Source organism: Marmota flaviventris, chromosome 5 (genome assembly GCF_047511675.1).
Source record: "Marmota flaviventris isolate mMarFla1 chromosome 5, mMarFla1.hap1, whole genome shotgun sequence".
Lineage (NCBI taxonomy): Eukaryota > Metazoa > Chordata > Mammalia > Rodentia > Sciuridae > Marmota > Marmota flaviventris.
In genome coordinates this window covers 92,989,967-93,008,610 of record NC_092502.1, presented here as the reverse complement: position 1 = coordinate 93,008,610, position 18,644 = coordinate 92,989,967, and the positions used below count along the sequence as shown (strand labels likewise).

Here is an 18,644-nt window from a genome sequence, read left to right as displayed (position 1 = left end):
TCTTTTACACTACCATATAGTAAATGCTTAACAAACTGTTTTCTATATCCTCCCCATATCAACTACCTACCCAGACGACTATAAATCCTAAGAGCTACTAGTAATTACGTAACTTCTTTAGAAAATAAGCTCTACTGGCTTATAACAATAATGAAGGAAAAGATCTTAGCTGATAAATTTCAAGCTAGCAAAGCTCACCAGGAAGTATAGCAGCAAAGAGCTAGGGAAGTTTAGCAGAAAATATATGTTTTTTCATATCATGAAATGCAATTGAATGATAAGTGTGGTTGTGATTTTAAAGATAAATATGACTAATATCCACTCTGCCCATTATTATTTATTTTTATGTGGTGTTGAGGATCGAACTCAGTGCCTCACGTGTGCTAGGCAAGGGCTCTACCACTGAGATACAACCCCAGCCCCTTCTTTATTTTTTTTTTTTTTTTTACAGAAAATACTCTTTCTCCTCTACTATCCAACTTTATAAGCCTTTCAACTCTACAGTTACTGATTATTAACACTAGAAGAAATTGACAAATAATTCATATTCTACTATAAGACAAAGGTTACACAAACATGAACAGTGAGTATTCTTCCCTAACCCACCATAAAAATAGAACTACTGGCATCCCAGGGAAAGAAAGTATTTATATTAAAAACAAAGAAGATACCTCTTTAAGTAGGAGGGAACAAAAAAGGTATTGTTCCAATAAAGTGATAGACTAGCAAGTCTAGACTTACTTTAATGTTTTATTCTTCACTTTCCTGGAAATCAATATATTTCATGATCAAGACACAGAAGTAGTACAAATTTTTAAATTTCTATTTGTTGCTCTGAATCAATGATTATTATTATGAACACTGAGTTCACATTCAAATTTTCTATTCAAGGTGAACAATTAACTTGTTCCCAGAGAATTCTTTGAAATAGCATCACTGTTCTAGTAATCCCTACTAGTTTTCTATTAAATTTCTAATGGCTAACTCTTAATACAATACTCTAGGAGGCTCACAGCATTTAAAAGTACCTCAAATTATATTAAATCTAAAACATGAAGTTTAAAGAAAGGTCACTGAAATAGACAACCCAACTTTCTTCCTAAGAAAGCCCATATAATCAGGAAACATATTAGTGAAGGCCTAGAATGGGTACCACTTTTCTATGACCTATCTCCTGTAGTCATTTGTTTCCCCCTAATGAACTTTTACAAGGCAGAAGAGCCAATACTTGGAAAAAGTCTATCTACTGTTTCCTGGTGAATCACAGAATGTTCCTTTATTTTCGTTAAACATAACCTTTAATTATTTCTGTAGCTTACTATTTTATATTTTCATATTTTCTAAATGATCAAAATTTAAATCTTTCACTTTTTTATGAAGTTAGGTGATTCAAACTTTTCTCACTCGATTAGGTTAAGGAAGAAATATTCAGATTTAACTTTCATTCTTATGTTAACATGCCAAAGGAGTTCAAGAACACTAAGTTAAACAGGTCAAATCCATATACACAATGTTTAGTCCCTCTAAATAGAAAGGCATGACTTTAAAGAAATGAGGCCTATGTTGAGTCATCTAATATTGAAACAGAATGTAAAATTTGATGAGATCTTCGTGATGGAAATAAAGGTATTATTCTATCACTATTTGTATTTCAATCGTTGTTTTAGAAACCAGTAAAAATATAAAAAGATTTTAGAATATTCTATTAAAAGGGTTAAAAGATTTTAGAAAGCAAAGTAAAATAGAAAATTTATAAAACTTTAAAATACTAATAAACATTTATTAATGAAAGTCTAAAAAATGTGTGCACCAAAAGAAATGACTAATGTTAAATTAAAAAAAAATCTGCAAAGAATATGTACCACGATTTGATTTTTAAAAATTTTATAGAAACCTATATTATGAATACAAAGTTAAACAATGCTCATACAAAGAAAGTTAACAATAAAACATAAATACAGAAGATGCTTAATGTTGGTCCTTCTGGGAATAAGAACTTAAGTAGGTTTCTTTTTTAACATTGCTCCAGGCACAAAAAAATAGAATGTAATATGGTAACTTCAACATTCTTAGTGTTTATCCTTGTAATTCTTTAAATGTCACCAGTCATGATAGCAATGAACTCCTCTTGATTTACTGTAGTAAGAAAGAAAATAAAACAGTCAGAAATAGATACCTTATTTGTTCAGCAAATAATACAACAATCATCTTATATTAATTTTTAAATTTTATATTATACAAAATTATAGTAAGTTGATGGCTTTTTGCTTTTACTTCTTTGCTAAAAACTTAAAAGATGTTTATTAAACAGAACTTTATGAATATGAAAATACATACGATAATCATTCTAAATTAGTATTCCATAATATTAACCAGGGAAAAGACAGTATATTATGTGTTACTTAGAAAGTATCACAGTCAAAGCATTTGTATACACTTGATAAAACAGTTTCAAAAACATGACATTTTAAATTTCTTAAATGGTTAAACAACTCCTCTTTATAATTTTTATTCTACTAGTTCACTTAGCAAAACCTTCCTTCACAAATAAGCTTAAACATATCATGCATGTAAATAAGTAGAATTCTAAAGAATGAAAATTAAATTTTTAAAAACTCAAATTGTTCTTCTTGAACTTTCAAAAGTTTATTTTAAAGAAAAAAATAACTGAAACCAGGTCACCACACCTCAAAAGTATCAACAGAAATGGCAATTTGAAAAATATAGATTTCATCTTAATTATCAAAGAACTATAGCAACTATAAAATATAGATGTAAATGTAGGGGGGAAAATCCACTGATAACAACTTGTAAGTTTACCAATGTCAGAAAGAATCTCCAATTTATAGGGCATATTATTTAAGAAATAACCTAGAAATAAACAGGAAATCAGATAATCTTATTAAATACAATTTTAAAAACAGTACATACATGCAAACCCAAATTAATAAAAATGTTCAGAAAATAATGTTCTGTATCTAACAGGTGAGTTTATGAGTTTATGGCTCCAAGATTTAACATCTCTTAAACCACAAACTATTATTGATAATTTTAATAATAGTTAAAAAGAAAAACTACACTGAGAAATAAAAGACCTGACTTCTAGTTATACCTCTGCCAAGAATAGTTCCTCATCTCATTTTCTTCATCTGAATATAATGAAAATCAGATGATGTTTTAGATTGTTTCTAATTCTAAAAATCCTCAATGACAAAATATAAAAACACTGAATTAAATCAGACATTTTTAAGTGTCTAGAGAACACCAACACCACCTAAATGTTATCTAATAAATCAAAACAGACACTAAGGTTCTTACTTTGTAATATATCTAAATTGAAGTGAGGAAAGATAATAAATAATACTATAAAATTATTGTTAATTGTCTGAGGTACAAAACTATATCCTTATTCTTATTAATGTTATTCTTATTCTTAGTAATAATCCTTATTCTTAATAATGTTAAAATATTGGGGAGACATTTTTGACATATAGATATAGTAAAAATTTTCAAGTGGTTCAAAAAACATTTTATGGATAAAGCAAATACAGTAAAATATTAATTACTGAATCTAGGCAGGTGTACAGGGGTATTCATTGTAATAATTAAACAATTTTCTGTTTGAGAGTATACATAATAAAAAGAAAAATTAACCAATTAAAAATGTTGAGGAAACAACCATGTACATCAGGAATTAAAAGAATATACTAGTTCCAAAGTTGTGTTGCAATTGTGTACAATGAATCAAAATGCATTCTGCTGTCATGTCTACCTAATTAAAATAAATAAATAAATAAGAACATACTAGTTGCAGAAATCACATTGAAAACCAGTTTCAATAACTATGTCAATTAGGTTTTATACCTTAAACAGAGAATACATGTTACTAACATAAAATATGACCTATTATTAAAATACAGACCAGTGTTGAAAAATATCTATTATAGAAGGAAAAAAAATCATTATTAATGACAGAAATTAGGTAAAAGCAAACCATTATTTGAGCTTTGAAATAAGAAGGAATTTGAAAGAGGTGGAAAAAGAGCAAAAGTAGAAGAATACCATCAGAAATACAGTAACAGAAAAAGAATAATGCAAACCTAGCAAAAATAAACTTCAAGTTAAGGAGAAAGAGTTGTTCAGAAGCTGATAGAAAACCAGGAATCTATGTATTCAGTATTAAACATTTACAAGGCACTGTAACATATGTGGTGAGAACAAACTCTGTAACATTCTCACACTACCTTCAAGGATCTTAGAAATTGGAGTAGTGATCTTTAAATTATGGAGCTAAATAACCACATTTGAATATCTTGTGAAAGCTATGACCCTTATGTCCCCCCAATAAATATTTAAAAGTTCAAATATATAAAAACTTTTCAAAATTTAATCAGTATTTGCCTCCTTTTAAGAACCCCTGATTTAGTAAACATAGACCAAAACAGGTAGCAAGACTGTATGTTCTTAAGAAAAAGAACATAATAAGAACACTCTTAGATGAATTTACTATATATCATTTTAACAGTATAATAAAGTCATGATTAAAACATTCAAAATCTACAAAATTCTTGTTCTGCTACTTAAGTTTTAAATTAAGTTTCATCACACACACTTAAGTTTATATTATTTATACATATATACTTTTAGAGTATGATAGCTCTTCAAAGTATTTTAAGCTATTCCATACCTGAAAACATAAAAGGAGAAAGTAGCTAGAGGAATCAGATACTTTACTATCAGCCTTTCAGACAATTAGAAGACAATCAGTGCTACCTTTGTACATTTAACTTTATAACTTCTATCAACAATGTCTCATAAATCTAGCATAAAACAAGCATTTGACAAAAATATTTATTGAATCAAGCAAGTGACGGCTTTATTTTCTTCCACACTGCTGCCTTTAAGAAAATTTTCATAACTCAATCATTTCACAGAGTAAATCTTATTACAAGTTACTTATAATAAGAATTTTAGAGAATTACAGAGAATAAATAATTAAACAGAATAAATACCTTAAAGAACATCTGTCTTTAGAAGGAATAAAAACAAAGTTTAGCATCAGAAGTACCAGTTGAGAGATTGCTTCCTATAATAGTATGTCATTTCTAAAACTCCATAAACATAGAAATCTAGTCAACACTCTGTTTTACAGCACAAGAAGCAATAAAGTATTATATATAAAAGCACATTCTTTGTTATTAAGGAGATCTGAGTTTCAGTTCCAGTTCTGTCATGTATTAGCTTTGTGATAACCTTGGGTAGGCTATTAATCTCTCAAAGATTTAGCTTCTTCATTTATTATTCATGCATCTATCCTATGCATGTAAAGGTATAATATTTTACAAAAGTTATTAAGAAAACTAGGTGACATAATTAATAATCTGAAACACAGATGTGTTTTATAATTTAAAGATTTTACACTTGAAGCACAAATCTAACTGCTAAATAAATGTTAGCAATAATCATCATTATTTAAAATATGGTCCACAGCATCTTTTGAAATGCTGCTTTCTTTTTTCCAAAAAGATATGTACTATGTTTATTTAGGGAGATCAGGGTATGATATTATACCATTATCACAGCTTTATGTCTATCTTGTAGCAACTCCACACACATATTTATTTTGCTTTATACATAAGTTTTTAAAAATTTATTGTCCTTAAAAACTAGACAGAATGAAAATTCACAAAAGCAATTACTAAAGTCCACAAAAGAAGCAGCAAAATAGTATGATCTTTAGCAGTTTAAAATACAAAAAAAATAGTTTATACCTCTAACCAAATTTAGTTCGCAAACAAAAAAAATCCATATTAAATACATGAAAGTATCAAAGCAAAATTTCTTGTAAATGCTATGAGTCTCAATGGAAGACTCAATTCAAACACACCATTAAGGGAGGTTTTTTGAGGAAAAGCTAGTGTTTAAAATGTACCCAGTAAAATGAATAACATTTTAGCAGACAGAAATTGGCAAATTAGAGCACTCTAAGATTAAGGAACAGCATGACGAAAGGCACTGCACAAAAAAGGATACAGAGTATCCTGTCAAAGTGTGTACATACAGGAGGTGAGAACTAAAGTAGAAAAGTGGAAGAATACAGTGGGAAATAAAACTAGTTACTTAAAGTGGGACAGATCATAGAAGGCTTTATACTTTACTCTGCGGGCGATGAAGAACCATTAAAATGTTTAAACACAGAAATGGTATCATCAAACCTGTATTTTAGGAAAATAATGCTATCAATAGACTGAAGAAGAAAGATTAGAGATTTATGTACATGAGTGCAATTAGAAGGCTGTAAAAGACAGCAAAGTAAGGGCAGGAACCACACCTGCCTGTTTCATTGTATAGCACTAGTCAGCACACAGAACACTGCTCCTAATAGGCAGCCAAGCAAAGAATAAATAAGGCTATTACAAAATTGCTAAGAAGAAATCAGGGTGTGAATTAGGACAGCAGCAGTGAACAAGGGAAATACAGATTAAAAACATTCGAACAGTAAAATAAATATAACTTGGTTTAGAAATGCATGCAGGTTGAGGGAAAAAGCATTAAAGTATAAAATTTTACTGAGTGGTTAAAATTTTGGTGATGTTTTATCTTCAGAGAAAACTAAACTACTTCTTGAAGTATGGCACTTCATATTAAAAACTGTACAGTAGGTTTTAAAGATCTGCTTCATTTTAAATTGAATTTGCAAAATAGTTAAGCAAAAATATGACATTACAAGATGAATAACACACTGAACAAAAAGTGACAGTTTAGAGCAAGGCACAGTAGCTCATTGACTGTAGTTCTAGCTCCTTGAGAGGCTGAGGCAGGGGATTATTTGAGCCCAGGAGTTGCCCACTTTGGGCAACACCTTGACATCTTGTCTCAAGAAAGAAAGAAATGATAAGTTTGTAAAGGGTCTTGAAAGTCACTTAGTTTTAGAAAAATTTAGTGTATGTGTGATATCAAGGATACTTGGAAAATTATGCAAAACTTACTTTCTCCATCACCATCTTTATCAAACTCTTCTATCATAGCCCGAAGTTCTTCATCACTCATATTTTCACCCAATTCTCTTGCAACTCGTCGCAAATTCCTCAAGCTTATTTTACCTGAGTCATCATCATCAAATAGTTTAAATGCCTTCAGTATTTCTTCATGTGGATCTCTTTCCAATATCCAGTCTGTCACTACAGTTAAAAAAAAAAAAAAAAAAAAAAAAAATATATATATATATATATATATATATATATATATATATATATATTTTAAACAAAACCTACATAATCACAAAAGCATTCATATTTGAAATCAACTAAATATTAAATAAGAAGAAAAGCTGCAAATCTGTCAACATTTAGTCTAACATAGTTATAAATAAAATGTCAAATAAGACTCATAAAATTCATAAATAAGCTTGAAATTAGAAAAATCAAATCTATATTTTAGATTTTAAATGTCAACAATTTATCTTATAAGGGTATGCAAAACTATGTATATCACAAAAATGCAAAAAATAAAAAGGACTACATATATACTTTATTTATTTAATGTCTACTATTGAACTGTAATAAGAATTATACTAGGTTCCACTGACATCAAGCAAAAATAAATCTAGTTTATAGCCTACTTCTAGAAAGAAATATCAAGAAAATATTTAGAGCTAACTAGATAAATGCCATCTGTTAACTAAACTTAATACATTTATTCTTCATCAAATTTAATCTAACTTAAAAACAAACAACAACACAAGACCTGAGGAGTTAACAAAAAAGCACTGCCATCATTGATAGAGGTATAATCTCGGACAGTAGATGAAAATTCAACTAACATCTTCATGAGTAGAAGAAACTTTTGGTTTTCCAAAATGTGAAAAGTAAGTTAAAAGGATTAAATCTGATTATAGTAAGAAAGCTATATTTAAAAGAAAAAATAAAACCCTCTGAAAAGGAGGTCTCCCTAAAGTCATATCCAGTTTGCTCAGTATAAGAACTCTCAAACAACTTGCTGAAAATAAATGTGATTTCAGACTTTAACAGTAATAGTTTACTTTAATATACTAAATGTAATATATATAACAATACAGTCAGCTTAAATATTTTCCACATTTTCTGTCTTCAATAAATAGCCACAATAATGAAAACTGAACTGAAAATCTGTGTTATAATTTTTTTAAGTTACTAGATAAAATTCTGAAAATATGTAAATAAACACTTATGAAGTTATTCTACGTGCTATTCTATCTCTGTAAGAAAAGGTTATTTATATGATTTTCATTACACCATTAAAAGTAACTTAGTCCTGTTGAGACTTTTAGAATCTTTAGAAAATTGCAACTGCTTGTAGATAGGAAGTACTAGAATGTTTAAATGAACCCCAAATGAAAAAATACAATCCAAGTTCTCAACAAGTTGTTTTGCTGCTGCTTCATCTGTATTTAGTTGAACAAGCACCTATTGGAGCTGATGTTATGTCATCTACACATATATTCAATACTTTAATCCATTAATTTTATCCAAATAGGCTTCCAAGTAACTAATTGAAGTATATTACTATAAGTATGCAAATCATCAAAGCTCATAAATATTCAGTCAAAAAGGAATTGGCATATATACAGCCATAACACCAAAATAAAATACCACACTTAACTCTATGGCTCATACTCAACTTATTTTGAATTTAGTCCCAACAAAAAAGCAGGACAAGGAAAAAAAAAGTGTTAAGAAATTTTCTTCACCAATTAAATAATTAACATGACAGGTGAACCAAAAAAGCAGCTTGCAAAAAAGTATTAATGTACTTAAAGAAGCAACAGGGTGATCTGGGGAACAGATGGGGCTCCAAGATGTACAAATTCTTATCCCACTAGTACTTTGTGTTAGTTATTTCAGATTTATGTGTCTATATAGTCTTGTATCAATACTCTCTTAGAATAAAAATTTCTTAGGAATTAAAATGCCCATAATTCCGAACAGCTAAAACATTAGATAGCATATAATTTTATAGTGACTATCCTCCATGCTTTCACATTCTTTTCCTGTTCTACAAATAAAATTTAAGAACATTTTTTCCATTGAAATAAGTCAACTGTCATACAGGCAATTAAGATAAGTTTCATTTATTTTACAGAATACCAAATTTCTGTCCATGTGTCTATTTTCAAATGATTTCACTACACTATCAGAAATGTACTTCATCAAAATAATTAGACCTTACCCATATAAAAATCACTTTAGAATACAGCAAATTCAAAAACATTACATTAAAAGTAAATAAAAAAATGACTAAAGGTCATGGTAGAAATATCAACTATATTTCTCATTGCCTTTTCAAAGGCTCTGTCCAAACATATCACACTTACTTAAGGTCAGCATGCTGTACTCCAAACTCCTTCCATGATCCCCATAGTAGCTCCTTGTTGAATCCCAGTCCACCAGGCCCCCAAAAGCATCATTAACAGCTAGTTTCCCCTACTTCAAATATCTAAATTATATTCCCATAAACATCATCAATGATTAGCTCTTGTATTTCTGAAGGTTTTAAAAAAACTTTTAAATATAACCCTTTCCTTTTCATCCTCCTCATCATCAGGATAAAAAGTCTAATACTTTCTTTCTACAATCTTTTTCTTCCAAATCATCTACTATATTTTCATCAGTCATCCTTTTAAAACACATCATATCCCATTCCTTAAAAATTGTTAATGATGCTTTGTTAACTAAAGTCAGAACTTTATATTATGCCATTCTTTACTAATCTGGCCCAAGCCTACTTTCCCAGTCATTTTCCAATCTTTAGCCAAGGGCACTAACTGAAGTTTCCCAAACTGCAATAGTTTCAGTATCATTTTTTGTTGTTGTTTTGTATGCCTATGATGCCTTTTCTCTACTCCTGCAAACTTCTCCTTGGAGATCTTATTCACATTCTAAAGGCCTAAATTAGAAGTCCCCTCTAGAAAATCATCTTCAATTCCTCATCCAGAGGAATCTTTCCTGTAAAAGGACAGATTGCAAATATTTTATGCTTTGCAGGGGACTATAAGGTCTCTGTCAAAACTGCCATGTTAGCAGAAAAGCAACATAAAAGAATGTGTTTGGAAGTGTACAGAGTGCCATTAAATGTGTCCCAAGAGCTATAGTTCGACAATTCCCACCCTTGACAAAATTATACTTTACCTCATAGTACCACAGATGTAGTAAATTGTAAGCATCTGAAAAGAAGAATCTCTTGGTAACTTTTCATTAATTCCCCTTCCTCACACCAGTATAATACATAATGCCAAAAAATTCAGTGTTTGTCAAATAAGCATAATGAAAATACAATATTCCATTCTAAATAGGCAATTAAATGGTAAGTAATATACGCCAAAAACAGATGAAATACAAACATCCAATTTGTCTTAAAGACAGCAATTCCTAAAATACCTACTGCACTCATTAGCCTCAGGCTGCCTTGACTCTAAACTTGGATTAAGTATATTTAAGTGTTTTTTTCCCTAGTATTATAACCCAATTAAGTGTCAGACTTCACTGGGAAATATCTAAAGGAACAGTACAGAAAATTAAGACTCAAATGAACTGATTTAGAGCCACTTGTCACAAAGCATAAAACAAATTAATCTGTGATCCCTTATTAGTTAAAAGTAATCAACAAATGGGTGTTATACATAGTTCTTGATTGTTTGATACCCAAACAGTAATAAAGCTTTATTGGATACTACTACTCAATAGGTGGCCTTAAAATAGCCAAAATATGTGTTGAGCATGTCAAAAGGTTGATATTTGAGAGTCAGAGCTTAAGTTTTACCATAGCTATTTATTCTAGAAGGAACCCAGTATTTATGCTTTGTTGACAGGGTGTCAGGAAAAGATAGAGACAAAAGGGGCATCTGGTCTCCATTAAAATTATAATTTTAAAATTGTATTCATTTAGTCAGACACAGTAACATAAGCCTGCAATCCCAGTGGCTTGGGAGGCTGAGGCAGGAGAATCACTAGTTCAAGGCCAGACTAGCAATTTAGCAAGGCCCTAAGCAAAACTTAGCGAGATCCTGTCTCAAAATAAAATATAAAAAGGGCTGGGGATGTGGCTCAGTGGTTAAATGCCCCTGGGTTCATTCCCTGGTGCAAAATAAAAGTATTCATTTAAGATGAAATAATGTGTAGAATTATTAATGATAATAATAGTGCTTAAAATAGTCTGCATCTATGAAAAAGACAATGAGAAAAATATATGCAAAATAGGATACACTTTATGTCCCAGTGATGCATATATATTTTTAGGTACTGAAAACAAATGAAACAAAGTCTATTTTTTAAAATAATAATAGCAAACACTTAGTAGCACTTACATATGCCAGGTACTTTTCTAAGCACTTCAAATATTACTGACGTATTTAAACCTCACAAGAACCTTATGAGACATTACAACTATCCCCATTTTACAATTGAAAATGAGATGCAGAGAAGTAAAATTATCAAGTTTTATAACTAGTAAGTGACAAAACCAACATCTGAACCCAGAGAATCTGGTTCCAAGGTAATCCATTCAAAAGAATTATTGCTCTTTCCTGATAGTATCATTTCCAAATATCCTAACACATTATTTGTATAAATGATTCAAGCTGAAACTTGAAATACTACAATTACAAAACTCAGAAGAACATATATTTCAGAAGAAGAAAGGTGGCACTATTCCTCTCGAGTAAATACTTTCACAAGCTAGAGGGAAAAAAACCAAATATGTTCCCAAAAGGGATAAGCTGCCTCTCTAAACAATCATATGCTCTTCTATGTTGTGGATTCTTTCTCTTAGATTTATCATTTATCTTTAGTCTCTACCACTTTTGGTTTGCGCTTTCAAATCAGAAAAAGAACAAATAATAACTACTGTGAATCTATTTTTCTTTTTGCTTCCCATGTTGCTTCTTGCTGAATATTTAAAATAAGGGGCGTGTGTGTGTTTGTGTGTGTGTGTGTGTGTGTGCACGCAACTGCGTTTGTTTCCAAATTTTTTAAATACCTGAAAACAAATATATGATATGCTTGTATTATGACTCATACAAAGTGTTATCATTGGTTTAAAAAAATAATTTAATTGAAATAAACCTGAATATTTATACATTCTATGTTTAATATTCTAGGCAATTTAAGTTATAATAGCCAAGTCCTGGCCTTCCAGAATCTTCCATTCTGAAAAGCCTCATCTATGTATGTGATAAATAATTCACTAAAATCAACTATACAAAATTTAATTATATTAAGCCCATTATCTTCAGTTGGTAGTTCCAAAATGTTTTCTCCTACTTCCAGTCAGCCAATTATTTCCCTTACTACAATCCTCTCCCCACCCTCAACTCTAAACAAATGACTTTATTCACTGAAATCAAGTCTATCCAAATTATGTAGTCCCTCATAAACTCTGTCAACCTGAAGGCATGTGCTTCATCTACAGCCAAAGGTACTAACTGCTATAAGTCTCCTCTTCTCCCACTTTGCCAACAAAAATCACATACCAAAAAGTTCTTGGGAAATATTTTCCACACAGTAGGATACCAAATTTTCTGTTTTACTGAGAGAAAATAATTTTTTGATCACCCTTTTAGTTTTAACATAAAATAAATACACATTACTTGGAAAAACTTCTTTTCATAAAAAACAATAGTTCCTTGTTAGAATCTTTAGAACAAAATGAAGACAAAACTATAAATCTCACAGCAAAGTTATAAATATATTTTCTTTGAAATCCAGGAAAAAAAGGAGCACCAAAAGATAACCTGGATAAGAGCTATATTATACACCAACATTGAATAACAAAATTCTATAATCATGTTGCTTCTTGAGAATTCATGAGAATTTTAAGAATTTAAATTCAAATTCATGAGAATTTTAAAAAAGGAAAAATCTTGTATTAATTAGATAATTTACCAACAACAACTGGTTACAAAGATTAATAAAATACACACCAACTTCATTAAAATCTTCAAAGGTGATTTTCCCTGTGGCTTCTCGGTCATAATCTTTAAGAATCTTCAGTACATCAGCTTTTTTTACATCAAACCCCAAGGCTCTCATTGCCACCTTTTGGATTAAAAGGGAAAAGCAAATTATAAAGCATTCTTTACAAAAGTGATTTCTGATTCTTGAGATTTTACATATTAAGAAATAATGTTAATAAAATATAATTATTTTAAATGTTTTATATCTCTAAAATAGCAGTGTTAATGTAGTTGTTCTTCACCACTGAAACTTAATAGAAATATTTTTCATTTATATTTTACTTTTTTATATGACTAACAAGTGTTTGTATATTCTACAATGTACTGAGTTAATACAAGTATAATTTCAACAACATATTTGTTCTCAAGGAATTAGAATCAAAATAGAGAAAAGACATGGCATAAGTATTAGAAAGTTATATAAGAGAAGAGACAAAAGGATTAAGAATTACCATCAAATCCTGAATGACTATTTACTAAAGAAGTGGTCCAGAATCCTGAGGTTAACAATGAAGGAAACAGAAAGAGAAGTTTTGTTGCTAGTAACAGAAAGGAGTAATATGTTACTGGTTAACAAAGTCTTACTTGGAGAGTTCAAGTTGTCCTTTATGAATAGATAAAGTGTAGCAATGGGACATTTAGAAAGGATGAGTGGCATTAAAATTACACACTAAAATAAAGAATAGGTTTGAGGTGAACAGAACTATTTACCTTATCAGAAGGAGAAGAGTTCAAATAGATGAGAGCAGATAGCAAATGAGAAAAATAGATAGTAATAGAAATATAGGAAGCATTCAACAGAAAGAAAGGAATCTGAACCTTTATACAGTGTGTAATAAGGAGTCATAGAAGTTTGTCAGCAATGAACAATATGGAAAGAAAATGTAAGAAAGATCTGAATCTAATGGTAGTATACAAGACAAACTAGAAGTGGGGAAACAACATAGGAATATTCAGCTATGAAATGAGTCCCAAACCAAGACAGACAATGGTAACAAATGGAAGACACATTATAAAGGAAGAATAGAACAAATGTGGGTAATTACCAAATTAAAAAAAAAAAAAAAGAACAACTAGAAAAAGAGAGTTAATGAGGACTGCAGGATTGAAAAGGCTAGACTTATGGACTCATCATTGCTTTTATATGTTCTATCATGTCACTGTATAGTTCCTATTCCTATTTGGAATTCTTCTACTTAAAAATCCCTTACAAAGTTACCAAAATTAAAACTACCAAGTACACATTTATATTCACCTATCCATTAAAGAAAACTCAAAATCTCAAGATGCCATCCTTCTCTAAGACCCCTATAACCCTAGACACCAATTTTCCATTTTATCTTTATAAATAATTCCAAGCCTCAAGACTGACATTTATCCCCATTAGTGTGCATCAACATCAAGTATCAAACAATTTATAGTGTTTGCACTAAAGAAAGTAGGTTGGTACTTTGTTACTAATACATAACAAAGGTAATATGCAAAAACTGATAATGTTCCTCTAATTACAAAAGTATGAGTAATCCCCATTCCACAAAAGAAAGAAACCAACACTGGGAGAAGAATATGATAAGAACTGTTTAAACTCCATGTCCTGAAATGGTTTAATTATGTGAATGAAAAATAATCACCTTCCATAGGAATAAACTTTTATATTTAAAATGCCTTTTAAAATAACTTTATATTTAAAATATATTTCATTTCATTAATTAAATGAAAAAGATTTTCTAAAAGCTATGCCAGGGAATTGATTCCATTCTATTACAGCACTTGTGAGTGCTTAAAATGGCTTTATAATTCCAAAATCAATTTAATTAAAATTATTTAGAAATATATATTAAACTATGAAAAATGCAAATCATTTTATAGAAAAATATTTTAATTTAGTTACCTTTAATTCATGATAATCTATTGCTTCATCTTTGTCTGTATCAAATAGCTCAAAAGCATCTTTAATTTCTTGCTTCTGTTCCTCAGAAAGTTCTCTTCTTTTTTTTCTTTTTGTTTTGTCAACTACAAGTTCACTTCTATGAAATGGAAAGAAAAGCCTTTAGTTCACTTTAATCCAAATATATTTTGCAAACTAGCCACAGAGTGATTTTGCAAATTTCAGACCTTTATTTATTTTATTTATTTGTATACGGTGCTAAGAATCAAACTCAGTGCCTCACACATGCTAGGCAAGCATGCTACCACTGAGCCACAACCCCAGCCCAATTTTCCAAGTTTCATAAAAGGAAACATTTTGGAGAATCATAAAGAAATTTTCCCTATAAGTCAAAGCTCTGCTTATTTCAAACTTAAAAGGCTAGACTTATGGGCTCATAATTTGTATTCCCAAAACTGAATAGTTATAAATCGGCTTATTATTAAAAGAAATAATATCAAACTTTCCCTCTTCCCTCCTACTACCTGAGAACCAAAGCACCCATACCATATTCACAACATTCTATAAAATCATTTAAAAAGCTTCCAAATGAAATTAATAATTGATAATAACTACATACTTCATTTACTTTTGATAGTACTTTTAAATAAGTTCTTAAAATTTCTACCTAAAAAAGAACCATGTAATTTATCTATGACTTATAAAATTATTTTGGCATTCTAAATTTTTAGATTTACAATGTTTTTAGATTATGTTTTTCTAACAGTTTGGTACTTTATTTGTAATTTCTTCCACTGATATTAACAAATCAACCAAAATATTTATAGGCCAAAAGATATCACAAATATTAGAGACCAAAACTTAGTACATAATATTTGCACTTAATTTTTTAAGAAAATGTGAAAAGTAATTTTCACTTAACATGTAAATTATATGTTAAAACTTCTTTCTCCTAACAAACTCTGGAAATGCTTAAAAAAAATAAAAAGCAAAATTTAAAGTCAGAGATGAACTCCTTAAGAGCTGCCAATTTATAAAGTGGTCCAAGTTTTTAAATGAGGGTGCAACACGTGTATAAGCACAAGTTTTAAAACATGGAAGAATCCTGTAAAATTTTGACATATAAAAAAAGTTGACAGTATTCGAATGTGTTATCCAATTTCATTTCAAAGTCATTTTGGTCTTTAACACATACCCAAAAAAATGACGAGATAGCTAGAAAGTGACCAGCAGGAACAGTATGATAAAGCTGATTTTCCTTTACAAGTGACCTGACTTTACACAAATCTGGGCATTCCTGAGGTCAGTCATTCCCTTCCCAAAACTCAGAAAGTCCAAGTCCAGAACACACACGTGAACACAGCCAATGGGGACCACGATTGCCTTTAAGCACAGCAATGCACATTTCTAGAATGGCATAACTTTGTGGATAAAGTACATCGTCTAAATACCGAGAGGGCAACATACAGAGGGTCAGAGACTGGAATTGAATGAAAGCTCAAGAAATTCAAAAAGGAAATCTAGGTGAGAATGCCAGTGGAAGTCACTAAAATGGGACCCCAATTATCAAGTAAAGCATGACTCTCAGAGTACACCAAGCTTTTATGTTCTTTCCCACATCCACAGGTGGGTTATTATGTTAGCTGAGGTATACAGCAGGCACCAGGAATGGTAGGAAGGGAACCTCCAGGGCCTGATTTTTTCACAGAAACACCGGTAGAAACCTCGCGATATTTCACTCCCTCCTGGCTCGCAACAAAACCTGTCTTCTGGGCCGACGCAAGCCCAACGCTCTGACAGAAATGACCGCCTTCACCGAAAAGCTCTGGGCTCATCACCTGCGGGACCCCAGGGCCCCTGAGTGAGGGGTCCGGACAGGTTGGCCAAGGTTCCTTTCGCTCATCCCAAACTGCAACCTCTTCCTTGCCTGGGCTGCAAATGGCTTCCCTTCCCTACACCCGCCCTTGGGCCCAGCTTCGGGGTGTGGGCATTGCCGCTTCTTTATTACCGACCTCAGAGCTAAACTCATTTTCTCTTCGGACAGAGATGTTCCTCTCAAGAACGATTTTAAACCCCTACCCAAGGCAGCACGACTTCCACAAGCCGTTCAACAGACTCGAACGACCTCAGCGGCCTCTAGGACCGGCTGGATTGGTTGAAAGCTGCTAAATGTTTTGCCCAGTAGGGCGGAAGCTTCACGAGTCCTTCATTTTCATTGGAGAAAGTTCGCGTCAATCAAAAAAAACGTTCTGCCCAGCTCTCCTGCTGCCCCTCCCACCCATTAGGTTGGCCTGATGCTTTTCCCCCCAATCCTTTGTCGGACCATCCTGCAACTCCCCGCGTGTGGAGCGGGCGGCGGGCGGTGGCTGGTCCCGCGCGTGGAGACCTGCACCAGGTTGGGTGACCTGAGACAAGGCGGACAACTCCGAGGGAGGGGACAAGAAGACTTTCCGGAGGCCGCCCTCCCCCTAGAAGGAGGGAGTGATAACTGGGGAAGAGATCTGAGAAATTTGGCTTCGCACTGGTCTAAAACTTTGGATGTCCTATGTCCTGGGGAATTGTTTAAAACACGGGTCTAAATGCTCCTTTCTCCATTCTAATTTCAGTAAGTGTGGATTTGTTTTCCGCTTACCTCCAAGTGATTCTGAGGCAGGTGCTATGGACTATATACTTGGATTATCACTGGGTTGGATTATTAGGCTATTTACGGTGAAGTGGTACCCAAACCATCCCTTCCCTTTTTCCTCTTCAGTACAGTTTGAAATGGGTTTGACCATTTCTGTCCTTTATTTTCCACTTCTGTGAGCTATTTGTACACAGGATGTTATCTTGAGTACAAGTCGAGTTATTACTTTTTCCTATTAGGCTTAATTTCTTGAAAGACTTCTATCTTCCATTTAATACTATTCCTTGTACTTATGATGCATAGGTCTCAATATTTGTTGCATTGAATGTAATCTTGCTGTGGAAAATTTACAAATGAAATCAACAGCAAATTTCATAAAGTGAATAAAATAGCCTGAGAGCGGGGGTCAGAGAAAGTGGAAGGATAAACAAATACTTTATGTGTAAAGGATGTATATAAAGAAAAGGAAAAACACAGCCTGGCAGAGGCCTCTTGAAGGAAGTGATATATTAGTCATAGAAGGATGAGATAAATTTGGGCAAGTAAACATCATAAAATAGAAGCTAAAAAATAATAGATAAAAAATAGTATCCCTAAAAATAAAATATTTAATTTTAAAAGACCTTATTAATCACCTGAGTCTAAAAGGAAAATAGATTGCAATTATACACTAAAATGTAATGACATTGAAAAATACTATATTGAAAATATAAGATATAAATCAAGCTTTAGAAGAAAATAATTTTACTTAAATAAAAAAGTATGAAAATAAACCAAGCATGTACTTGAAGAAGTTGGAAAGGAAGAACAAAATAACTGATTATTGAAAAAGTAACAAAAAATTAAAAAGAATGATAAAATTAATAAATGATAAAATATTCTCATATTAAGCTACTTCTTACCAATATCAAAATTCATGGGTTTCTGTGATGTGTAATAAGAAAGAATATTGCCAGTAAAAATGGTAATTTAAAAGGGAGGTTTAAAATTTATAACTACACAACTTCATGAGCAAATATGTACTATCAAAACACAATAGTAACTTTTCAAGGAAAACAACAAATGAAGATAGAAAACTGGATTTGGTAAATAACAAAACTGGAAAACATATGCTAAAAGTACTTACACCAAATTATAATCAT

General features: G+C 31.3%; 1 protein-coding gene across 1 annotated transcript; it reads right to left on the bottom strand.

Moving 5' to 3' along the window:
• Positions 1–1,867: 1,867 nt before the first annotated feature.
• On the bottom strand, positions 1,868–17,031 carry Cetn3 (centrin 3). The gene is made up of 5 exons (XM_027927758.3): positions 16,889–17,031; positions 14,880–15,015; positions 12,956–13,070; positions 6,990–7,181; positions 1,868–2,136 (listed from the first exon to the last, which is right to left on the bottom strand). Exons 1-5 carry the CDS (start codon positions 16,903–16,905, stop codon positions 2,093–2,095), a joined length of 504 nt encoding a protein of 167 aa, XP_027783559.1. The 5' UTR covers positions 16,906–17,031; the 3' UTR covers positions 1,868–2,092.
• Positions 17,032–18,644: the final 1,613 nt, after the last annotated feature.